Source organism: Centruroides sculpturatus, unplaced genomic scaffold, assembly GCF_000671375.1.
Source record: "Centruroides sculpturatus isolate CEXI.00-Female unplaced genomic scaffold, Cexi_2.0 scaffold4, whole genome shotgun sequence".
Lineage (NCBI taxonomy): Eukaryota > Metazoa > Arthropoda > Arachnida > Scorpiones > Buthidae > Centruroides > Centruroides sculpturatus.
In genome coordinates, this window is record NW_019384444.1 from 989,056 (window position 1) to 1,016,232 (window position 27,177).

At 33.5% G+C, this 27,177-nt stretch overlaps 1 protein-coding gene and 1 long non-coding RNA gene across 2 annotated transcripts in view; one reads left to right on the plus strand and one right to left on the minus strand.

Moving 5' to 3' along the window:
* LOC111620291 (mastermind-like protein 3) overlaps positions 1–20,743 on the plus strand; it is a 33,107-nt gene extending 12,364 nt beyond the window's left edge. The window contains exons 2-3 of the mRNA XM_023362196.1: positions 16,308–18,020; positions 19,193–20,743. Of these exons, the coding sequence (XP_023217964.1) occupies positions 16,308–18,020; positions 19,193–20,293 (2,814 nt within the window). The 3' untranslated portion in view covers positions 20,294–20,743. The remainder of the gene's footprint in view (positions 1–16,307; positions 18,021–19,192) is intronic.
* Positions 18,041–22,796, minus strand: LOC111620292. Its single transcript, XR_002755895.1, has 3 exons — positions 22,701–22,796; positions 22,428–22,542; positions 18,041–18,372 (listed from the first exon to the last, which is right to left on the minus strand). It is a non-coding gene; the product is annotated as an uncharacterized LOC111620292 (long non-coding RNA).
* Between the last annotated feature and the right edge of the window lie 4,381 nt (positions 22,797–27,177).

Below are 27,177 nucleotides of genomic sequence, written 5' to 3' on the forward strand. Positions count from 1 at the left end.
TGGAACACCATGTTAGGTATGGCCTGCACCAGTGGCCAAACCACAGGCTCCACAATTCCTGTGACATACTGGTCTGCTGTCAGAGTATTGGAAATGTGCACCAGGGCTGTCTGTTGATTGAACATGATGTCCGAATGCTCAGCAGAAAGGGCTGGCACATAGTATTCTCCAAGGTGCTATCACACCTGTCCATGGCTGTCATTTCTCCACAGACAGAAGAGGGATTCATCCATAAACAATACTGTCATTCAGTGGCCTAGTTGTGGTGACCCCACACTAGATGTGCAGCCCTGTGTTATGGTTAATGGTAATCTGTTACTGGTTGCAGTGCCTGCAGCCTGACTTCATGCAACCTGTTGTGAATGGTTTGGATAGACACAGATTCACCAGTTGACCGTGACTGGTGGTTTCAGATGTCATATGCCATAGCAAATGGAACCTGATGGGCCATTTCATGAATCTGCCAGTCTGTACACTCTCTCTGTGTGCCAGTGTGATCCACTCCCTCTTTGGTGTGTTTGTAGATGTTCCTGCACCTGTCATGTCACACATTGCTGGATGGTACTCATATTGTGCCCAACATGCTTGGAAACTGCACATAGACAAACCAAGGTTATGCAGCTCTAGGATACAGTCTTGTTTTTCAGCTGTTAAATGTGGTTGTCTCTGAGGCATTTTCTATGCTTGTTCAAAAGTTCAGCTAACATAACCAATCACTGATAGCATTTATGGCCCAAGCTAGCTGCTGGTCTTTATAGCCTGGTACCACATGACCCAATTCATTTGCAAGCTTAATCATTTGCATATCTCCTGTCACCTACTGGTCCTGCAATTTGCATGTGACTACATGCATTCTTTCATGGTGTTGCAATTTAACTTTTGAGAAATGTAATAAGTGATAATATTGAGAGGAAACCTGTTCAACTTCATATGTCAAACATAAAGGCTATTGACCACGTCTTTGCTGAATGGTTTCCTCATAGCAAATCTATCACAATATACTCAGATAGTATTACTGCGATTTACTCTATCACCAATCAAGGGAAACAGAGTGACAACGTCCTCCATATTCACCAGCTTCTCTCCAACAACAGTCACGGACATAATATCCAATTTAAGTGGGTGCGTGGGCATTCTGGCGTTGTTGGCAATGAGGCCGCTGACCGCCTTGCCAAGTCCGCCGCAGTCTCAACCTTGCCCTCCAGCTACAGCAAAATTCCTCTCTCCAAAATCAAGCACTGGAGCTATCAAATCGCCCTCCATCAGTGGCAAGAAGAATGGAACAACAGTGACACTGGAAGATTAACATTCGACTTTATCCCTGACATAGCTCGCCGACTGGAGTGGAAACACTTCACACCTAAGTTTGTCATGACCCAACTCCTTACGGGTCATGGCAACTTTCGCGCTTACTTAAAGCGCTTCAACCTCCGCAACGAGGACACCTGTGACTGTGACAATAACTCAATCCAAAACAGTAAACATTATCTGTTTGACTGTAGTCTCTTTGACGACAAAAGAAACAACCTTCTAGACAGCGTCCTCTATGAAGGTTTTAACTGGCCTTGCCCACTTAATGTTTTCATCGAAAACAAGGTCATCTACAGCAGACTCAATGACTTCTTATCAGCCACTGAAGCTCTCAACCCACCAAGGAATCTACCTAACACCAAAGACGAGCATGCAACTACGTGAACGAACTTTTCTTCCCAGTGTGCTTGCCTCGAACTGTGCGTGTTTTCTTACCCTAAATGGGTATCCTTCAGCCCTGGACAGCTTTTAGCATTAGCAACTGGCTCCATTCTGTCATCTGTCTTGTAAATATTTTGTGTAACTCCTGATTAATAATCTGTTTATTACTTTTTACTACGTACACGTGGTCAGCATTCATCAGCTGTTATGTTCATTGTCAATTATATAATATTGTCGGGTTCTTTAAATCTTAGTTGTACTTCCTTTATTGTCTGTTATAAGTTGTCGCGCCATCTAATTGTATATATTTTCTAGTATTTCCCTGTTAATGTATTCATTTGTTATACCACTGTATTTGCTTATTGGTTTAATAAATGCAAGCGCTATGTGTTCTCAACTTTACCTGTCCCAACCTCATCCCCTATTCTTCATAACCCTCACTCTTCCTTCCGAACTTTCCAACCTCCAGGTCGTACCTTTGAGTGATACCTGGAGGACCTCCCCTCCTTCAATTAATAATAATAATAATAATATGTCAAACATACAAATGACCGTCTAATAACAAAACTTTTTCTATTGTGTTGATTAATTTCTGCTTTTATTTATTAAACAATAATAATACAGGAAAGCATTTGACAGCATCCCATACTCATGATCACTGTTTACACTACATCTATACAATAATATAAATTTAACACACATTAAATTTATAGAAAAACAGTGAAGTACTGGAGAACAACAATAAACCTCAAAATTCACAACACATACATTGAAACAAACCAAATACATATAAGATGAGAAATTCTCTGGAGACTTAAGTCCACTTTGGTTTTGTTTGACTTCAAACTTCTATTCAATAGTTTTAAACAACAATAAGGTACAACAGAACAGCACAATACAGTCAACCCCCCTATAACGCGGTAGATGCCTTCTACTTTATAAGAATTTCACGTTGTAGGAATCCTTAAGTACATGAGCCACTCACAGCCCGGCACATGTGCAGTTTACGGACTATGGCTGTTTGAAAGGTTTTCTTCCATAAAATTAATCGATTCTAGACTAATTTGACTCAACATTTCCAAAACATGTATAATTTTTTGGAAATAATCCGTATAAACTATGCTATAAACAAAAAATTGTAGGATTACTTACCAAGTGTGCACCATTCGACGACGCCATTGCTTAAGCTTGTTTTCGTCACGGAGCAGCGCACCAAACAGCGGGCGCATTTTCTGATAAGTTATTTTTCTGTGAAAAATTCGTTGAACTTTGGAGACATCATTAATAGAAATAATTTTATGGCCGTTGAATAAGAAATGTTTTTTTCACAAGAAATGTATAAAATTACAGTACTGTATTAGACTTACAGTACCTAATTTATATACTGTACAGACGATAGTAAACTCAACTTACCTGCCTAAACTCTCCATAGCATGTAATTAGTTTGGCTGCTCGTCCACTATTGGTCCAGATTCAACCAATCCTGTCAAGTCGGCAATGACGTTTTACCGCATTTTACAAGTCTCTTTTAGTGTCTGTATAAGAATACGGTCACAATTTTTTCACCACAATATACGAATCCGCATTATATGAATCCGTGTTATAGAGGAGTTGACTGTATATAGTATCTTACCTTGTATGTGGATGACATAAAATTTTATCCATCCACACACAGCTAAATCACTTATCAGAAGTTCTCACACTCCACTGACATTCAAGTGGTGTTTGGCCTAGAAAAATGCTTATCACTTTGGATAGGAGAAAGATAATTTTGTACTTGGTAATGTTGGTAAAGTTTTCATCCCTTCATTGAATTCATGGATGAGGACAGTCTACAAATATTTAGGGTTCCAACAGGCCATCTCATAGAATACTGCTGAAATCTGCTGACACTGGGTTCACTTGGGTATTGGGCAAGAGTAGTTACCATATTGTACAGTATAATAGTTATCAATTTTGTAGACAACTTACTTACATTGGCTCAACTAATAGGTTGTTAGCACATAAGATCAGAGAATGTAAATATGACATCAACAGTATTATGTACAATGACAGAACATACACAAATAAGACAAAGATTAACAAAAGAATACAATGGCAGATTAAACTTAATACTAACAGCACAGCTGAATGCAAAAATATAATTTAAAGCAATTAACATGTTGTTCCAGTATTGACATAGTCACTTAGAGTTATAAATTGGACATACAGAACTATAACAAATCCAAAGGAAAACATGAAGAATTTTAACAAAACATAGCAAACATCATTCTAAGTCCTCCATAGAAAGACTTGTCCTTATATAAAGAGGACACTGATTAAGGCCATCAAGAGGAGCTGGGGATTTTTCCTTAGTCCCCTTGAAAAACTTAGGGGCCCATAATGATTCCTACCTCTATGAAATTAACATTTTATTCTCTATCAGTAAAAATAATCTTTAAATTACTTTTTATTAATAAAGAAAGATTTTGCATATTTTGTTTATTCAAAAAACAAAAGGCTAAATGTGGGTCTACTTAGAGGTAAGAGAGTCTACTCTACCTCCTGGCTCCATCAAGCTCTTGATGACCCTGACAAGATTTTACAGATATTTTAAACCTGCAGTAGAAACAAATACAGTCAACATGAGAGTTTTTTTATAGCAAGGAACATCCCAGTTACACAAGTTTGTAACTGTTAGAGAAAAACAGTGCACAAAAACACATACAGCACTGACCTAAAACACAGTACCCAAAAAAAATTCATCAGATAGTCTTGAGCTTGGAAGGCTTCATAGCAGTCACCCCAATGATCTTGGCCAGGATCATGTTGATAGAGCTATTGACTGACTCATAAATGCCCCTTTGGAAAGATGAAATGTTCATGATTTCCATATAAGTCCAGGTCATAAATACAAGAAACTACAGAAAGCACTTCTTAAGACAACATTTACAGATGACATTTTATAGGAAATGCTACATGACGTACAAAATTATAGAACATATTACATTTGGTTGCAAATTTTTAACACAAACTGACTGCTTATATTAACATAATCAAATAGCAAATATAATACATCAAAAGCTTGCACACAAATGCAAACTATTATATACTCAGGAGTCATTCTACAAATACACACCTCAGGCAGTCGTAGAAAAGAACACATGCAATAATCATATACAGTAAAAATGTATTATAACAGACCAGACATCACAATCACTGATAAACAAAAAATTGGTTACATCATAGACATAACTTAGAAAACACTCACAACATACAAAATGCAATCCTGCCTGTACACAGATGATGCTGCATAGTATCTCTGATATGCAAATAGTGCCGTGGTTGTTGGTGAATGTGCTTTCAAGGAACCTCAGTGCTGAATAGTACATTGCCATAAATAGTGTAAATATTGAAGGAACTTCTCAGTAGAGTATAATTGCAACTTAACAATGGATAACTCTCAAAAGAGCTACATATCTTTCAACATCAAGTTCAAGTGCTAGTGGCAAAACAAAAGCAAGAAGAATAGATTGTATGATGAGAGTTATTTGAAATTTAGTTTTACTATTGTAAATAATAAGTTGCTGTATATAATTTATAGAGAGTATGAAGCAAACTAAATGTTTCCATCATCTTACTTCTAATCAAGCAGTTTATCTTTCTAGCAGAGATGAATTCTTTCAATGAAAACTGAATAGTCTTTATCACCAGCATAGTTCTCTTGCTTACAGTTTCAGTGTTAATTGGAAAGTACTGTTATCAAGCTTTCAAGTATCTTTGTGTGGTGAAATCGGGTAAACCTTGCAGAAAGTTTAATTTTATCAGCAAATTTAGACATGATTATAGAGATAATGCTCTGTATACAGAAGGTTGAAAGTTTGAAGAAAATACCTCTGATAATACCGTAGAAAGAAGCATAAACATGGTTGCTGAGGTATATGAGCAAGTGATAAAGAAAAATAGAAAAGAATATTTACATATCATTGCAGGTTTGGCTCAGTTAACAGCTTTTGTACAATTTGAATTTGATGGTTTGATGGAAGAGATTTTATATTGCAAAACTCTTCCCACAAACACTAAGGGACAATATCTTTATTAAATGTTCTGGAAGCTACTTGAAATTTCAAGATTAGTTTGACAATATATATTGCTATTTGTAGTGATGGTGCTAAAGCAATGACTGGAAACAGAAATGGAATTATTGCAAAATTAAAACCAATAATTCCGAATGCTAATTGGATGCACTGTTTTCTTTGTCATCAAGCTCTAGCTGCCAAAGCATTACCATCTGATTTAAATGAAGCACTTATTGTTATGATCAAAATTGTAAATTCTAGTAAGGGTAAAGTTTTACAAACTTGATTATTTAGAAAAATCTGTGAAGATATGGGCTCACTTCATCAAAATTTACTTTAGCACACTGAGATCCAGTGGATATCAAGAGGCAAGATATTAGAGAGGTTGCAGCTGAAGTTTTCATCCCTAAAATGTGAACATCGAACGTTGAGCAGTGCCATCCTGTAAGCCTAGAAATTTGATAATGGCATTTGGAACATCACTGGAATCATGCTCGATGTTCCAAATGCCATTGTCAAACTTCTAGGCTTACAGGATGGTGGTACTCAATGTTCAATGTTCACGTTTTAGAGATGAAAACTCTATTAGCTCAAGTTATTAAACTTTCAGCTGATGTATTTGCAAGATGAAAAATCTGAATATGTTGACTTTGTTTAGTGATCCTGATTTCTCTTGAAAGTAGTATATCTTGCAGGCATTTTTGATTATTTGAACAGTTTGAATAAAAGTCTCCAAGGATGAGGAGAAAACATAATAACCACTCAAGATAAAATCATAGCTTTCACAAAGAAAATAATCCTTTGGTCCACATCTTTGGAAAATATCTTAAAATCATTTCCTTCTATTCAAAATATTGTTGAAAAGATGTGAAGTGTATACTAAATCCTACATTTGTGCAACAATTGCAGGGCTTCAAAATTTAAAGCAAAAATTGTTAGTTTCCTGAATAATGTACAACAATAACAAAATTTAAATCTTTTTTTAGATGCAGCTATATAAGTGTTGATCCAAATGCAAATTTAAAAGAAAAGCTTTTAGTACTATCTGCTGATGGAATGCTTAAATTGGAATTTCAGACATAGGTTAGATGTATATTTGGTAAAGAGAAAGGTAGAATATCCAGAACTTGTTTGAGAAGTTTTTACAAACTTCTGTTAGTACTCTTTGCAATATCCTATCTGTGTGAACTGATTTTCTTATCTGTGACAGCTAATAAAATGAGGAACTGAAACTGACTGGAGTTAGAGGCTGATTTTAATAATTTTGCATTAAAAAATAAACTATGATTTCAGAAATTAGTTAAGGAAAGACAAGCTCGCACATCTCATTAAGAATTTTGGTATAGGAGCTTTGGTACAGATTAAGAACTAATATAGAACTAAGGTGTTTTATAATAGTTTGTAGAATTAATTATATTTTGCTTTCAAGACTGTATTTATTTATTTACTTAAAGAATTTAATAAATCTTTGAAATAACATCCTTTGATCTTTGAGGTGACTCCTCCAATGTCTGCAACCCCCTGGGAGTTCTGACCTACACTTTCAGGTTGTTGTTAAACTAAGTGCTGCATGCAACAATCCTTGCAGTGGTCTCACTGGTTTGAGGTAAAATCTGCAGCATTCGTTTCAGTTGATTTTCTCACTGCAATAATATGGCTGTCTCCATGGTGAAAATGTGAGTAATTGAATTCTTATTTGAGGTGACAGTAAGGTTTTGATCATCATGAATCGATATTTTGTTTGTACTGATTTTTTTTAAAATATTTGTTAGTAAAATAAAAGATTTGACAAAACTTGTTGGGTTGCAATTTAAAAAAATTGTAGACCTATAAATTCCCACTGTCATCCATTTGTCCATCCATCAGTCTGTCTTTCCTCAAACCCAAGATAGGAAACCTTAATTGGGGCCTCCTGCCCCTAACTATATACAAACTTCCAATACAAATTGGAGGTCACATTATTTCAATTCAAAACTTTCCCTGAAAGCAGATAATAGTGGCACAACTCTATTGTTAAAGGAAAAGTATGATGTACAGATGCAAGACACTACTAATTTGAGATGGACAGCATATTATTTTAAATCAAAATAAATTAAAAATATGATTAAAAATTGCAGCCTGGCATTGTGATGATGTCACAATAAATAATTGCTTGTATATTTAAAATGTTTTATTATCTACTTTATGTTGCAGAAAGAAGCTACGTACTTTAAATTTAAATCATTAATTTTACCTCCCAAACAAAGCCTTACATTGCAAAAATGAACTACTATTAAAATGTTTTGAATTAAATAATTCATGAAACATTCTAACAGCTGCACCGAGATGCACCATTTTGGAACTGCAGCGCTGCTCCATGTGTGTTGTTAAAATATCTTCAGCAGCAACTGCAGCACTTTTGCAGCAAAAGTAGTAGCAATGCTCTGCAATGCTGAATTTAACAAGCCATTTGAAAATAACTCTTCTAAGTTATTTAAATTGTTTGCTTAAGCTTTACTTGATATTATTTAAGGTTTTTATTATTTCACCAAGAATTTTGCATGTTCACATATATGCCATTTAGTATAGATAGAATTGTAATGTAGTGTTTAGTGTAAATATATTAATATAATTACTCAAAAAATTAGATAAAATTATTCTTAATTGCATCTATCTGCAACAATATGTGAAAGTATAAATTTAACAAAAACATGGATAGCTTGCATATTGGAACAGAAAAGAGAATTTCAAGCAAACATTTAATTCAGAACATCATTAGAAAAAATTTGATTTGGAATGTCATGAAAACTTACTTAAATAATCTCAATACAGTGGTGGATAACTCAATAGTCGAACTAGGCACATACCTAGTGCTTCATTGTCTTGAGGTGATTGCAAAATTTACATAGTTAAAAGATAATGTGTGTGTAAAAATTTAATAAACGTTTTTGTACCTGCCACGAACAGTGACCTAACTCATAAATTAATAATTTTATTGTCATTTTAATATTAAAAACAGACCCTTGCATAAAAAGGGCATTATAACAAAATTGCACCTAGGATCTCAAGGAACATAATTTGCTACTGTCTCAATAAATATTTTTATACTGATGAAATGAGTTGCTTTCCAAATTTTGCATTATTAAAGTTTCTATATGTTCTCTTACTAAGATAATTATAAAGCTTCCAAGTAATTATTGAGAAGTATATAAATAAAACTGAGAAGAAATTGAAAATTAGTACAAATCATTTTGCCATTATTATATTAAAATGATGATAGAATATAATAGACAGTAAAGCAATATTTGAAAATCTGTGGGGGGAAAATTTTAAATTTTTTTAATACTGTTTTAGTTACTATATTTTATTTTTAGAGAAATGAATCACAATCGTCAAAAGGTAGACTGTGATTCATTTGCCAGTTACTACTTTAATACATATATTATAAATATAAACACACTAAAATATTTACTAATTAAATTATTATATTCAAATATTATATTCCTAAAATTGAAATTTGAATATAGTTTAAATTTTAACTATAAATGGGTTTACAGCATATTTTTAGCAATTGAAGGATTTTTTTTAATATTAAAAGATTTTAATCAGTTAAAAAAATAATCAAAGTAGGTTAAACTTCAGTAAATATGTTAGATTATTAAGTTTTTTAAAATTTATTATTATCCAGATGATTATTTCTCATTAAAAAAAAAATGTGGTAATTGTTTATAAGCCATACACCAACGTTTTCTCTCTTAATTTTATTTAAAATAGAGACATACATGTTAGACATGTCCAAAACACAGAATATTTGAGGACAACTCATTTAAAAAACTATAAACAAAAAAGCCATACAGAATCCCAATATAAGTTTTCGTCTATTTCCATATGAAAAGCAGATGATTATTTGGAAGGTAAAATCCATAGCCCGGATTCACAAACACCTCGCATAGTAAATTACGACGAAATTCATCGCAAACTAGGATATTGTAAAAAATCTCGTAGCTACTACGATATGTAACAAGGAGAGGGCCAGACGCCGGGATCTCCGATTCGAGGATAATAAAACAATTTTGCCACACACAAAAAAATCAGTTAAAATTGGATAGTTTGAACTTACGTGGTGTAGCTCCAATGCCTAACGTCTATTTCTATCTATTTTAATTCTAAAGAAATAAAATTCTGTCATTTTCTCAGACCACAGATTAAGTACCACGAGCAACGAGAAAATTCTAATAGAAACGTCTTACTTATTGGCTCTATTAAGACTGAAGTGGCCACTAATGATATCACAAGAGAGACACACTCGTTACCAATTTCTTTTGTTTTCTCGTAAATGCTACGAAGTGTTTTGTGAATACAAAATATCATTAGTTTCTCGTAACTTGCGACATTGGAGAGATGCTTTAACGTATCTTATGAGACGTTCGTGAATCCGAGCCCATAATTTCGATGATATATTTGATTGTTTTCATTAATTAAATTGAATAGAATTTTCAAAAGTTATTTACGTTATCTGATTTCGTGTTAATTTCGCAAAACATTTTGTGAATGTTTGATAATTTATATTTATTTAATAATACAATGAAGAATAAATACAGCTATCCTTTGTACTGTACAACACGGTTCGAAAATTTGGGAAATCTTCCGTATAAAATTTCACTTTTTTTTTTAAGTGCAAACTCCGTTATTCTATATTTTTATCTCCGTTATTAATCAAGTAATCATGCGTATTGTCTCAAATTTGCCCACGAAATTTAGAATATTGAAAGTTTTCATTTGTTTTGGTCCTTTTGTCAGGTTTACTTTAATAAAAACTGATGGTGCAAGTTTTTTCTTCCTTGTCCTAGCTTTCCTATCAATCAGGCGTTGTTGTTTCGGGACTTTAGCCTTTAAGACGGTCGTGTGTATTGTTTTTATAGATTAATTAATCTTCGTATATAGGTAAATTTATTTAAATATTTTTAAGTAAGTGTAATTAAACTGTTTTTTAATAATAGGTAAGTAATCATTCGTAAAAATGACGAACGAAATACAGCGGTATCTCGGTACTCGAACACATTCTGGGGAAAAAATCGTTCGGTACTCGACTGAACAATCGCGACCCGCTAGAACAAATTTTTCGATTAATAACATTTTAATTTTTGTCATTTATAAAAAATTTTTATGATAAAAAATAAAGAAAAATGAAGCTGTTGTTGTTATTTCTGATCAAGATTAACAAAAAAGCTCAGATGATGAGGATACTTTGTAAAAAGAAAACTCCCTCGTTTAATTAAAATGTATAGTAACGCCATAATACATACATTTAATTGTGGTTGTTAGTTAATCATTGATTGATATTTATTTAATAAACATTTCTCTTAGTAACGAAAAAGAACAGTATACTTTTGTTAACTTTTGCAATCTAACCCTATGTTTTGCACTAACCGTTTGTTTCGTACAACACGGATTTGCATAACACGCCACTGTTTCGGAACGTAAACTACCGTATTAAACGAGGTATACCTGTATATATAAGTAAAATTCACTGATTGTATAAAAATAATTTTTACATATTCAAAATATAAAATTTTGGTATTNTAACTAAAATTATTAATCCAAAGTTTTGACCTCACTAAGTTACCAGATTGCATTATATCAGACTTTGTTCTTAAATCAAGAATGCCAAATTGTTCCATTGTCTAAGGATTTATATATTTTTATTTTAAAAAGATTCAGCATCTTCAATGTTGCAATACTATCCTATGTTATTGAAGTCAGTATTTTTTCAATACAGTAATACCTCGACTTACGCGAACCCGGAGTTACGCGATTTTCAAATCTCGTCAATTCGTCTTTTGTTTGAGCAGCACGCAGCTCTTGATTACTCACTCCCCCCACACTATTGTTCAGCTTACACGTTCCTCACTCCCCCCACACTATTGTTCAGCTTACACGTTCCTCACTCCCCCCACACTATTGTTCAGCTTACATGTTCGGATGTGTCGCGCGGAATCAATGCATAGCTACAATTTATTTTGTGTTATTTATTTCTGTGTTTGTTATATCTACGGAGACTCGAGAGACTCTATATGGTGATTTCTTGTAACCATGAATGAATCAAAAGATGTGATAAGATTAATGAGAACATTTATTTGCTTACATAGATATGAATTTGGATTTTACACAAATTGCGAAATTATACCCCGACTTACGCGGTTATCGCTCGGTCCCACCTATCGCGTAAGTTCGGGGTATCACTGTACAATTATTTTTTAATAATAAAATATGTTTCAGTTGGTTCTAAAAACAGACTCGGCTTAGTATTATATACGGTTTTTATCGTTTCTTAGAGTTGTGTGTGTTGTTAACCCAACGAGTTTTTCCACCCTTGTTAATAAATAATGGTGTTATGAACAGCATGATATCCTGAGAGGAACATTATCTGTAGAGGAGGGAGAGGAAACTAATGTAAATTTTCTATAGAACATTTTAATTCTTTTCAAGATTTTTTTTTTATAGAAAGCTGATAGAAGAGTGCAAAATTTAATAGCAATTTTTTTAATAGATTGGGAAATAAACTGCAAACAGAAGAATGAATCCAGTACCTAGTACACAGAGATTTATAGAATCGTAGTAACCCGTTTATTCATCTAAAGTCATGTTTTATTAAGCGGACGAGAGTAGTAACAGCGTATCTATAAAACGAAGTATACCGGTATATCATTCCAGAGAACTTGTAATTGGGACATTGTCATGCACTAAATATAAATCCCTATAAATGCTGTACTTATGTCTTGTCATATGTTAGACTAAACTGTTTCGCCGTTACAGTTACGATTGTACCTTAAAGGAATATATACTGTATACAAGTTCTCACAAAGAAAAATTGTGCTCCATATTTTTATCATTTTTACTGAGATATAATTGCGATATGTTTTTAATGGGATTGATTTCTACATTACATTTTGAAATAAAAGATTTGAGCAAATAAACATAATAAAGTCGTTTATTTTTCGTATAGATGTAGACTTGAATAAAATTAACTAAATTATACTATAAAGTAATAGTAAACTATTGAGTTTTGAGTTGTTACAAAGAGTGTTTTAAGAGCAGAGTTTGTGGCACTTTTTACTTGTCAAATGTAAATGTTAAATTGAATGTGACGTCATGTGCCAAGACATCGATTGTTCGAATGACAAATCGGTGTATTTGCATACAAGCTAAGGTAGTGTTGACAGTGATAAATATAGGGAAGTTGTTTCCCTCGAGCATCTGTAAAAATTAAGCTGAGAATTGATTTTTGTTTGCCTTCAGTTTGTTTTTAGGATTTTCGATAAGCTGCTATTTTTCTTCCTTTGTACTGCAATAAATTAAAATATGAAAAGTATATTTCGATAATAGAATTTAGTATTTCTGTAGGCTTTAGCGATCTACATAGCAAGGTATTAGTGTAGCATGAGAGGAAATTAGTTAACTATATCCGCATAACTTTGGGGAGAAGAAAAACTCATAACTTTAATGCTGTTATAGGCCTATATAAAAGTTCATAACTAAAAAGTTCATAACTAAAATTATTTCTCCAGTTTTCGTTTTATTAAATCACTTATCTTTATCAATGTTTACGTTTTTAGTTTCGGCATGTTTGAATAATAATGAATTCAGAGAGATACTATATGTGGAAAACAATATAGAAATTGAATGCTAGACTAAGGCATCTTGCACTATCAATTATTTATATATTTACGTTCATTTTTTAAAATAGTTATTATTCACGATTAAAGGGAAAATGTAGTAATATTTTCATAATGTATACTTCCGGCTTTTCTGATGCAAATTCTTTAATCTCTTTCATCGAGGTTAACTGATTTACTGAAGTGTGACTCCATTGAAATTTTAGACAGGCCGGAAAGCATTTTTCACCCACAGATGGTGGTCATTCTTAGCATGATTTCTAAAATATTTTTGTCTTCCGTTATAAATTTAAAATGTATTTTAAGTTTTCGATAATATTTAATTCTTTACTGGATTATTTCTTAATATATTAGCGTTCAGTTAGATTTATGGAAAGAAACAGATTAAACAAATTAGAGAAAGTGTAAATAACTAAAATTTGTTTAATTAAAACAAATTAGATGTTCGGTTAGATTCTGTCTTATCACTCTGTGATAATTTTTAAAGCTTGAGGCCATGCACTTTATTATTAAGGTGCTTCGAGGCAAGTTCATTAAAATGGTGATACTCTTAGACGGCAGACTTGTACAAAAAGTAATGGAATTCCAACTCTATTACTGAGTCGTTTTTCTATCCGAACAACGTCAATTTTCTCGATTTTCCCCAAGTAAATTCCTTTGGATAATCTTTGATCTAGAATATGATTTATTTGTAAAGTTTGTGAAATAAGAATGTCGTTTGTTTCATAACATTTAAATTGACTTAATTAAACGTTTAAATGTATAATTATAAAATGTGAGAATAAAAATAATTTGATTTAATAAATGAAAAACTCTATGAATTTTATTCATATAGTTTTTCATTCATAGTTATATATAATTACCTTTTAAAGATTACGTGACATTTTAATCAATATTGATTAAAAGTAGATTTATATAAAACGTTTATAAATAACTAATTACAGAATAAAACGAATTTATCGTTTTCACAATTTTGTAAAATTAAAAATATTTTTTGTTTAATTGTAATAGAATAACGTTAAATTACTTTCATCAAATTATGCATTATCTTTTTAAATAGTATTAATTTACTGTCGATATTAAATGTATTGTTAGTATCGAGTGTGTTTTACGATTTTTGGATGGTGTAAATGTAATGAATGTGTTTAATCTTATCGCGAGGTCATTGTTATGAACAAGATGTTGAAATTATTATTTTTAGTTTAAATAAACATATAAATTCAAAAATGTCCACTGGCTTTTAAGTTGATGTCATAAAAACGATAGAAAGGTTCTTAAATTCATAGGAATTAATCCTGAAATCTCGATTTATTAATGATTATTTTCTGTCAATATTGTATTTTTTTTTATGTAGATTAGTTTATATGAAGATATTCATATAATAATTTTGAAATTTTTCAGTTTTTAAAAATTTTCAAAACAATTTTGAATGAAAGAATTAATAATAATTTTTTTCTGATAAATTCGTTTTTCTATAAAAATAATGATTTCTAATTTGTGTTCAAACCAGATTTCATTAATAATTTAATTTAAACGCTGTAAATTAAAAAGACGCTTTAATATATTGAAATAATCAAACAAATTTAGATAAGTTTTCGACATAATTATCGCGCTACGTTCTACTTTTTTAAATTCTTTAATTGTTTTGTAAGCGAGTCCAGTTGCGTGTAAACTTCGTAGCGAAACGATTGGTCGCAGAAAAGCACGTGATACACTAAATGTCCTTGAACTTTCGAACAGTATCTTACAGATGAGCGAATACACCAAGTCGACTGGGTATCGGCCTTGAATGAAAACAAACCCTGATTTATTTATTTATTATTATCATTTTAATATATTGTTAAATATCCAAAATAGTTCCTGTGTGAAAACGTAAATTCTCTTTATCAAATGCTTTTGTTAATACGTTAGATAGGAGATTTGTTAAAATGCATACATTAAATCCAGAAAATGTAATACAGAATAATCGTCATTGTTCTATATCGTATACTTTTAAGCTTTATTATTTGTCAGATTTAACAAGTATATCATTCCCTGTATTTTACATTTCGCAATTGGGACAAGAAACTGGTCATTGTTATAAACAAATGACAATACACAGGTATCGAGGTTCTGATTCCAACAATTGATATGTTTTAATTCGTTTGACTGCTGCAATATCGACATCTCTCTTTTTTAAGAAGTGCTTCAATGACAATAATATAATAAATATATCGGATTTACTCTTATTTCGGATTTAGATTTATTTGTATAGTGTCGATTGTATTCGAGTGAAATATTTTATATTAATGATAACGATAGAGCGTAAGATACGATATGCCATTGACCCGAAGTCGTGATCCTTTGTTTGAAATGATGCATGACTGCGACATAAATGCATCCCACAAAACGAAGGATGTGTCCGGCTAACAAACACAATTTCATCAAAATGATGACCTTGCTTAATGATTCATTAATTATCACTACGATGCTGTTTGGATGTTCTTATTGAAAAGTTAATATCCGTTTTAGAACTCTGAATTATCAGAGTATGTAGTGTATTTAACTTAGTATAAAAGTTTTACTGCTGTTAAAGTTTTGAATGCAGTTTAACAATTCATGTAGAATTTAATTGCATTGTTCGATATTCTTTTTTGTGTATTTAGAATAGCGAATGGCTCCATTCACTCCTGAAAATATCGAAATTCGCGGATGAAATGTAAAGTAATGAACAGATTTTTAAAGGAAATTTATCTGTTATAGAATTTTGATAAAGAATTAATTCACTATTAATTTTTTACTTTATACGTTTACTAACACGCTACAGTTAACATTTAAAATTGTTTTTGTGGAGTTTTAGCAACTTAGAAATTATTTAATATGTTTTAAAGACTTTTTAGTAATAATAAACTATTCATTACAGGGTCCGAAATTAGCAAAAAGACCAGCAGAAATATTAGGTTCACCAGTGACGGCAGATGGCCTTTCCGATGATTTACGACATTCAAGTAAATTAGCCAGAAACAGCTATCCTGATCAAAATACCATTAAATCTGGAAATTGCGACAAAGAATCACAACAACCGTCTCTCCAACAACAGCAGCAGCAGCAACAGTCTCAATCCCAGCAATCGCAACAACAGCAGCAACAACCATTGCCCAGTTTTTCCGTTCAGATTGTTCAACAATTTACCAGTTCTAATGTGTCGCATGCACAACATTCTCAGACCATTCAGACTAATGTTACGGTGAAAGCATTGAATGGAAGTGTGAAAACTTCGGGTTCGCCTCTGGCTACAGCAACAAGTAGTGTATCTACTGGTAGTCCGGCAGTTTCTGGTAATAGTTCTATTTCTGTTGGCACAAATGTCGAATGTAAACAGGAAAAAGATATTACAGGTCAGTGCTGTAATCATACCATAAACGATGATATGCCAAATCTCGATCCCACAAACGATGGTCCATCGCGTGTGGAGAGGTTTTCCGATACATTTTCCAATCTTAATTTTCCGGACGATTCCGGTGACGATGTTTTTCATCCCGATATTTTAAAGGATCTGATCGAAGATGTGTTCACCAATCCTTCAGATCTTCTTATGTTCGAAGATAGCGTCAGTAGTGTTAAAGACAACGAGGGAGATAAGGATACACTCACATCTACAATGATGGACATGGGAAAATTAGTGGGTAGTCCGTCCACTTCACAGCATTTCACTGCAGCTCAGATTCCTACCGGTCAATCACCTCATTCATCATCATCTATTTTCGATCTGGGAGCAACAGTTGCCAATAATCTAAATTCGCAAAGTGTATCTACGACGGTGTTTCCAAATTCTAATAATCTTTCCGGCTTGGGATTAGATTTTAAACTGACAGAACCTAGCCCGGCAGCATTGACTCTCAAACAGATGGCCGAACAACATCAAAATATGCAACAAAAGCAGCAACAGCAACCTCAGTCCCAACAACAACAGCAACAACAACAGTCTCAACCACAGCAAACCCAACAACAGCAATCCCAACATCATCAACCACAGTCATCACAACAACAAAACATATCTTTAGGAATGGGATCACCACATTCTCGCTCTCCATTCGGTTCAGACAGTTTTTCTGATGCTTTGACTTCCATTAGATCAAATTTTCTCAACAATACATCGACTAATTTAAATCAGGTTCAAAAGGCGGGAATGTTCCCAACTATGAGCTATAATCGCCAGCAGGGATTTCAAAATTCTATGGTCAGACCTAACAATGGTATGATTTTCAAGCAAGAAAATTTTTCGTCCAACACTTCGGTTGACGAAGTTCATAAGCGACAAACTCTTCAACAACAAATCAACGAACAAAAATTACGTCCAAATTATTGCGGTAGCGCAAATTTAGAACAAAAACCACAGTTAGGTTTGGGAGGAGCTGTGACGTATGGCACAACACGTCCGCTCTCTCATTTCACGGAACCGACAGGACAAAACCAGAGACAAAGTCCGGGATTTTTGAGAGCACAGGGACCAAGAATTACCCCTCCGCCAACTCTGCAGTACAGTTCATCTGGTGTGCCTAGACCTTCATCAGCATCTATTCATCTGAGTCAAACTCAACAAATTCAGATCAATCAAAATACTCAACATCTACAGGTAAATATGTATTTAATATTATTACACAAATTATACTCGCATATTTGTGATTTATTTACTTTTATAAATTACTTTATTTCTTGTAAATTTTTTAAATCAAATGATCTCCGAGCGCATATGTCGAGGAGAAAAACGTGCTCTTTTGATGGCCACGTGCATCTCGAACTTTGTCCTCGCTCTATATATCTGTCAGGGACTAGAGTGCGGTTTCAGATAACACACCGGCCGCCTGCCAATCGGACGATTTAAAAATTTCTTCTGTCACATTCGATCCTTTCATATGCCATTAACAATAAATTACATTCTCCTCCTCTCAGATGCAATTCCCTTTATAGCGATGTTGATAAAACTTCTTTAAAAATAATTAGACATCCGTTATAACTTGAAAAAATAATAAATAAAATAAAGCTCTCCGATCGGAAAACATCAATTCGTTGTGTAAATGCAATGTTGGGAAAATGAAATTTTTATATTGTATAGAAAGACGAGATCGAATTACAGTCAGTCGGAATCTGGCAACTTTTGGTTAATATTGTAATAATAGACGATGGATAAATTGATATTGGAACTCCCTTGAGTACCCTCATGCGTATGGATGAAATTTGGTAGCATCTGAATTTCATTTGTGTGTAAATGAAATTTGAGATAATTAGAATTGGTGAGTGTAATCTCACAAACAAAAATTTCTTATAAAATAACAGTTAAAGTAAATATAAAAGTCTTTCTAACCGCTGAACGTCAACGTTAGAAATCTAATTATAGAAAAATATAACATATGAAAAGTTCGATTGCAGAAGCTAAGGATTTTTAAGAGAATATTTGTAGCGGAATGAGTGCAGGTACAGCTTCTTGCTTATTGGACCGACGTGTCCTACATTTCCTGCTTTCAGCTGTTGTCGATGGTAGGACATCGCCGTCTGAGGTACATTCTGGGTACGAAATCTTTTTCTGGCGCAGTGGGTAGATTTTTGTCGCAGATAATCTTTAAAAATCTTTGTTGTTATTATTATTTGCATTAACTTTTATCTCGACCTTTAGGATTTATTTAGACGTGTATTGATTTTTAAAAATTTCGAATTATGTTTGTAAATATAATTTAATTACCGATTACGTTAAATTATTTCGTAAAATCGAATAAAAGTTTAACATTAAATTCTTGCTTTATTTTGTAGGTATCCCAAGAACAACAATTGAGACTCGATGGCAGTAAACAGGGAACTACCACGACTAATCAACAACAGAGCGGATTATTTGTTAATTATCCCCCAAATTCAAATTCGGTGGCCAACTTCCATATGTCTCAGATTCAGAAAGTTAATTTCGGCGCCGCTCAGTACAGTGCAGAAAATAATCATCAGCCCATCGGTCAGACATCACCCGTTAGGTTCGTGCCTCAACAAAGGCCACCTCCTCCGGATTATGCGCGCCACGCCGGCACCGGTTTAGCTATTTCTGTCCAACAACAACAACATCTCGTGAGAGATAATATACGAGGACTGACCGTCGCTTCGCAAAACCAACGAATTATGCAGACCACCGAGTTGAGTCGGAGAGGGTTGAATCGATCTTATCAGGACGGTTTACAGAGTCAGATCTCTCTTCAGCAAAACGCAGCTCCACCTCATTACAGTCAGCAGGATGCGGGCCCGAACGCGGTCACTAATAAGCCCATTTACACGAATGCGCTGTCTAAACATCAGAGACCGCCTAACGTCAACGTGGGTCCTGAAGGATTGAATATATCTCAACGCCCTCCGGGTCTGGGCACGGAATGGAGGCAGAATTTCACGCCACAGCACCCGGGAGTGGGCAGAGCCCAAACGCTGCGACTCCCCTACGGCCGTCCTCCCGCCCCTCAACAGACGAACTATAATAATTCGAATCTGGCAACGAGTTTAGAGAATTACGTGGCCAATCAGTCGTCCATTCGGATGACCGGAGGTGCCATTCGGTCTCAGCGACCTTCGCCAGTTACTCATCACCAGACTCAAGTAGTGCCACCTTCGACTCATCTAGCAGTATCCAACAGCGGGAGAGGATACGCTAACCAGATGTCGTCGCCATCCATCATGACTAGCACCAATCAGTTGTACGATACCGTCCAAGTTCCGACCACTACGGCAACCTCTACGTCAGAAAATGCGCAGTTTAGCCTGGATTTCCTGGATCACCTGGACTGCACAGCTTCCGATCTACTCTCTCTGGAACAGGTGATCCAGGATACCGGCTCCCCGTTTCCCCTTTTAGAAGATATGGGACTGTTGGGTAAATAATTCTCGAGTACAACGAAAGACCGCGTTTGTGAAACGCGGTTTTGTTTGTGGTTATTTCGCCGCGGTAAATTTTTATATATTAACTGTTAAGTTATAAGTTGTCAACGTTCCATAATATTGCATCGGTTAGAATCTCGACTCATTCTGTCCATCAGCGCGACATTGTGCCAATCGCCATTCTCTCAGCTGGCCGAGTGGGCAGAGCTTCATTCATTCCAAATCAAATCATTCCATGCCATCTGTACATAGATGAGGACAAGGCCTTTTTTAAAGTTAGTCTGCCCTGTTTGGACTCGTCTTTCGAAGATGGTGGTGCTATATTCCCACGTGCCTAGACGGGGATGTTTCTCAAATGGCGTGGCATATGATTTGTTCGGTTTTTCGTGCAATTTCTATTGTATTGTCCCTGAACTTTTTAGCCATTTAAAGAAATAAAGTTTGTAACAAGAATTTTCCATTTCGACTCCTCTCATTGCAAAATTCATTATAGTAGGGCTATGACCCTTCCTCTTAGATCGGTAATGCCCTCTAACGGGGATTTTGGTATGTCGGAGAGGGCGTTCACCTGGCATTCTCCAGACGGGACTAGTTTTGGAAGAGGGTCACGGGGTCGCTGCACATCCAGCTGCGGCGGTGGAAAGTGTTGGCCAAAAATAAATTACCAGGCATTTGTTACATTGCCACGGCTTTAATAAGCAGAAATGCCACGTCAACTGGCCAATCCCTAATTACACTTTGATAAATCAATTATCGTATTTTATTCCCTTCGCGTGCATGCGAAAGCTGCTGGCTTTTTAACGAAACGAATTAGCGGAAAGCTATAAATCAAAAAAAAAATTCTTAAGATATTGCGTACGAGAGATTATTTGCAAAGGTTATTAAATTTTTTACAAAAATGTTATCAAACGTTGAGTTTTAAACACAGACGCCCAACTGAAAGCATTCTTTGTCAACGCCTATCGCCATCTAACGACAAAAATACGAAATAGGATTTCGAAGAGAATCGGAACATTTAAAATGCTAATATATACGGCAATTTAATTCTTAAGTGTGATGTCGAGAAGGACTTTACGTCGACGGCTTCACGCTTATTTTCAGTCGAAGATGATTAGAAAACTTGATCGTTTTCAGAGATATCTCTACCTTCTTTTTTGTGGCGTTACATGCGAATTGTAAAATAGGCTAATTAGTTAAATGAATGCAGTTTATTTAAATTAATTACTGGAAAGAATTCGCAATACTGGTCAATTCGGAACGAAAAAAAATTGACCTCAATAGCATTTGTAATGATTATTCGTACGAATACTGTCGAGACCTTACTAAGTGATGCGGAACTTCTGTTATACTTTAAAATCAGTTAAGCGCGTGGTAAATGAAATTAAGTGTGAAATAATCCATTTTAGTAAATACGCTAATACGATTCTTGAAAAGAATGAGACTTAGCAACGTGAACACTTGAAAATAGTTTATTAATTAATGACGATTCGTAACAGCTATGTTGAAATGATAACACATTTGTGTGTGTAAATGTGTACAGTGTATACGGTATTCAAATGCAAATTGTTTTATATAAAATCAAATAGAATGATATACATTTGTATAACAATTCTGTTATCAACCATCCAAATAATTCTCTGTCTGATCAGTTTAAATGATTATTTTTTTAATTAATTAGATGCAGGAAAGTCGCGTTTTGTTCGCTACACAATCAAATGTTCATTTAGTGCTTGGCACTTAATGTTGCTGGGAATATTTTCGTCGATCTTTAACGTGAATAGCATTGAGAAATAATTTATATTCATCGAAAGATATTGTCATTTGTATGATAACGGTCCTCTCGAAATAATACAGATACAGCTTCGTACGTGCAAAGACTGCAAAATTTCATTGTATATATTCCAATCACACAAATAATACGATCGTACGGAATTGTTTATAGTTATAATCTTAGATGTAATGAATATATACTCGTTAAATTAAATCTACTTTTCTTGTAGAGAAGAAATAAAAGTAAATAAACTCCACCGACCAACAAAATACGTAAACAGAAAAGTTTCAAATTCCCATTAAATTTGTAATGTTAAATGATACTTCGGAATAATAAAATTGAATTGTAAAATGGTTTTTGGCTTACCCCCGTAATTCTGTCAAATTCTAAATACTGGTATAATAAAGATGTTCTTCCAAATTCCTTGCAACTGATATACAATGATACATTCTATAAGCATTTGTATCAGGAATATTTATATCTATAACAGTATAAACAGGAACACAAATTATATAAAAATAATAGCTTATAACATATATAACAAACTTTACTTATATTCCTAATACCAATTAGATTAATTACATAAAAATAGTTTAAGTAAAATTTATTAGTATAGATTCTGTACTTATCTGCACTCACAAGAATATTCGTAGACTATATATTTCTTCAATAGTATAACCGTGTAATTTATGTATTCAAATACTTAATGGGATAAATAATCCTTAATTTAAGAATAGTCTGGAAAAATACTTCAATGAAAATTTATAAAAACATATTTCGTACATATCTTTAACACCAAAAACAACTTCGGAACATTATTAAATTTAAGTTTTTATTTGCTAGAAATATGATATGTAATTTAAATATTTATTAACTTAACCTGATGAAGATCAGATGTAGTTGTAGAAAGAACGAGACATTTATAGAGCAATCGCTGGCGTTCGTCTTCCAGCACCATCAAAGCATCTGGATCAAACTCTACTATTTAAGAGAAACTTCTTAGCAATTGCGAACGAATTATTTTTTACCTATAACCTCCGATCTCTTTCCATCAATAAAAATGAAATTTCTAATATCAAATGATGAAACGCATCCAAAACTGAAACTCTTCCTCCACCACATTTTTAATTGTACGTCTTAAATGATCTCTTATATCAGTTCTGGTTTTTTCAATACCCCATTTTATCGCTCGAGCCAAATATATAAAATTTGCTTTCGTCACTAAAAAAGTCACTTAAAAAGGATAAATTTCACAAATTAATATAAAACAATGGCACTTTCTTTCATTTTGTTTACTGGAAAGATGTACGATTTTTTCGTAGAAAATTTATAAGAATTGTAAGAAAAATGGCTAATTCTTATTATTCAAATCTTACTAATTTACTATTATGTAAATACATAATATCAATTTTAACATCTGAGGATTTCGTTTTCTCATTGTTTTGGTGGTAGGATTTAAATTACGCAAGGTTTCGAAATTTTTATACGGGGAAGTTTATATTCTTTACATAGCTTTAAGATGTAATAATTGAAAAGAAAAATGTCTACTTCTATTTTCCTACTATTTTTCAAAAATTTCGACAGCAAACCAGTTTGAAACCTAATACAATATTGTAATGGCGCATCCAAGGGGGGGCTTAAGTCCCTTCCCCTTCCGCCATTGACACAAAAGAGTATATTTGTTCGAATTTCAAAACGTTTTTAAAAACACTGTCGATAAATCGTTTTGCCATTGTAAACCTTTTACGTGTTAAAAGATAAAAAATTAAAATAATTATTCAAATATTTTAATTTTTGAGTTAGGCACACTGTTACTTTTGAATTACTTTTTGAACAACATTGAATAGTAATTCCAGTTAAATGCTGTTTTTAGTAAAAAACAGTTCTTGCACGGTTTTATAAAATGAAAAGAGTGACATGAAATTGTGACTAGTGATGTTGGTTTAATAGAATATCACAGTAACGGATCCATAAGTACCAATGTTCTTGCACGATTTTATAAATATATGCTCTCCATCTCGAATTAGTAGCCGCTTGCCCCTGTATATCATACTTTACCTGCTAGCAATTCGCGTTTTTCATGAACTATAGAGGGCGCTGCATTTTTACAAAATGGCTACTTTATCTGGGTCGTTTGTAACTAGTAATGTAAATTAGTCATATATTACTATCCGATATAGTGATATATGCTGCCTGTAGCCGTTTATCGAGAAATTTTATAGAAGGAGAACAATTATTGTTAGCGGGACACGTCATTGTGTGGTATCGAAACAAATGAGTGAGATCGTTCTATACATATTTGTGCCCTTTGTGTTAAAAAACATCAAGTTTGACATTGTCCCATCAGGGCCGGATTTACAAGTAAAAAGCCTCGACTTTCAAGGGATCTCAAACATTTGTACAAAAAAGAAAATTGAAGTCAGATTTTGTAATAAGCATTTTTTTACAAACCAACAAAATGTAATTCACTGTTTATTTTGTGTAGTATTTCATTAATTTTTTTCTAAGAATTAACATAAGATCTTTTTAAAAAAATTGATAAAACCAATTTTTAAAAAAATGATTTTTAATGGAATGGGTATAAAAATTTAATTAAACTTAGTTATAAAACAGAAGACTAGTAAAACCTCACGTCTTTTTCTTCCAATATCCAATATCCGTATTAAATCAGAGTCATAGTCTGATTTAATTATTTTCTTTTTATGATTGACTTCTAAAATTGTGAAGAGTTGGTAAGGGACCTTACAGAGTTCAGCTTAAGGCTTCGAAATGCTTAAATCCGGCCCTGTGTTCTAAACAAAATTACTGGCATTTTAAACTTTAACAAAATGTTTTAAAATTGCCAGCATAACTTGTTCGTGAAAGCTGGACAATCGGGAAACTGCCAATTCTTAACAGTCTAATCCACTCTTTCAGAATTCAGAGCTCATAAATATAACCGATCAATTTCCGAATAATCATCTGTTTTTCCCGTTTTTCGTGTGGGAATAGACGAAAACTTATATCAGGCTCTCGTAAAGGCTTTGAAATTGCAATTTGGAACCAACAGTAAGCGTTGCTTTTTCTATCGCTTTTCATCTTTACTGCTGATAATACACAAGAATGAATCAAACGACCCAGATAGAATAGTTTTGTTTCTAAACACCAGAGGGCGAGCATCCGGTGAAAAATGCGAATAGAATCGTGCCGGTTATCTAACGCCTTTCACGGAAAAATTTTTGAATTGAAAGAATGTGACTTCCGGTTTACACCGGACGTTCGTATTTAGTTAATTGGGACCTCCTGAATAATGCAAAGCTTAAAGTTCACGTAATGTGCAAGTACTAATATATATATACATCCCTCTACCAACACTCCAAGTCGTGAGTTGTATAGCCCAGTGGCGTGCCGTCATTGGAAGCGGTGGATGCGCCGCTTCCCTTGTATTTTCTAAAAAATAAATACATATTAATTTTAATTATATGAAAAAAATCGACAATATTTTATTATAACCGCATTATGTATCTTATTACAAATTTCTATACTACACGCGAAAAAAAAAGATAAGATTGCTATTGTGTATTCGAATATTAGTGGCGGAGTGGAAGCGCTGTATTGTCAGCATCCAAAAAGCCAGATTCGTGCATGCGCTTTACAGAGCATCAACCTCACCCGGTTTAACCGGTGGAAGCCTAGGACCTCGGGTGGATGCTACACGTATACCGCATTCAATTCTATCCAGGACTGGTTCTGGGCCTTTAGCCGCCTGCCCACTAGATATTTGGCTGCCCTCACCCCATTATGTGAATCGCGAGTAGATTTATAACTTACCAGTAAATTCTTATCGGTTGGGTTATGTTTTTATGATAGTTCTGTATACTTGACAGGAGTTTAAAAAATCCATTAAAATATTTGATATTTTTATTCCGCTTTCCGATTTTATATTACTCACAGATTTCAATGATAAACCAGTGATATTACGATTTCGTACGTCCCATCTATAAGGGATGTAGAAAAAAACGTGTACAATTCTTGTATAATGTTAAAAAATTAACTGTTACTTTGACAGCGACATTTACAACTAAATTTAATAAATGAGAGCGATGCACGAGGTACAGAAAAATCTCTAGAATTTATTTTCTTTAAATTTACGATTTATATATCCGTTTGACATAAAAAGTTTGTCTTTCCACATTTTTCCCGAGACTACAAATATTCGAGTACTATTAACTGGTTTCGACTTATTTCTACTTAAGTAGTAGTTAAATAATTAAGCGATTAGGGAAGTGGAGACACAAATAAAACCCTGCTGAAAGAGCCGGAATTTTACTTAAACAAAAACTTAACCGAGTACAGTGTGGGCTGATTTCTTCGTAATATTAGATGTAATAAAGACAAATTTTTCCAGTTCAATGAAAGTGACTAAAAGTTGTAAATTTTGGAAATTTCCGTGGACACCTGGTTCTAAAACGAATTAATTAGAAAACAAATGAACTTTTAAGTTTAACAAATTTAGATTTTTACAGCTATGGTGAGAAACGTTTAAAATTTACAGCAATCCTGTGGCGTCCTTTGATGTATACTAGTGATGCGACAAAAGAGGCATTTGACATTAACCGGTATCGGCACCCTCGGAATTTGGCATGCACGCACCACACACCTACCAAGACCGTCTCTGATTCCATCCATGAGTCACTGGTAGGGAGCAATTTTAACTAGGTGGATTGTTTTAATATTTAAAAAGTAAAGACTATTTTATGTTATTTTTATGTACGTTTCTTCACAAAACTATATTTATAATTTTCTTTAAAAGTATATTCATACAATTGAATATTTTGTACCAGGTATGTATAATTGTATATCATCACACATTTTATTTTAACAAGTAAGTTTTTATAATTTTATTTTTAATTTTAGCCCTTATATTATAGCTAGCAATTTAGAATGTAATTGTGATATTGAAAATTTATTTCAAAAAGTTTTGGCTCGAGACCATATAATGAAAAAGAAAAAATTTGTTCGACATTTTCATGATAAAATTTATGAAGATATAAAATGGCTTTGTGGATGCATAAAAATGCAAAATTTGTTTTGTTGGCCTTGCCTACTATTTTCAAATAAAATTAGTGTGTGGAAT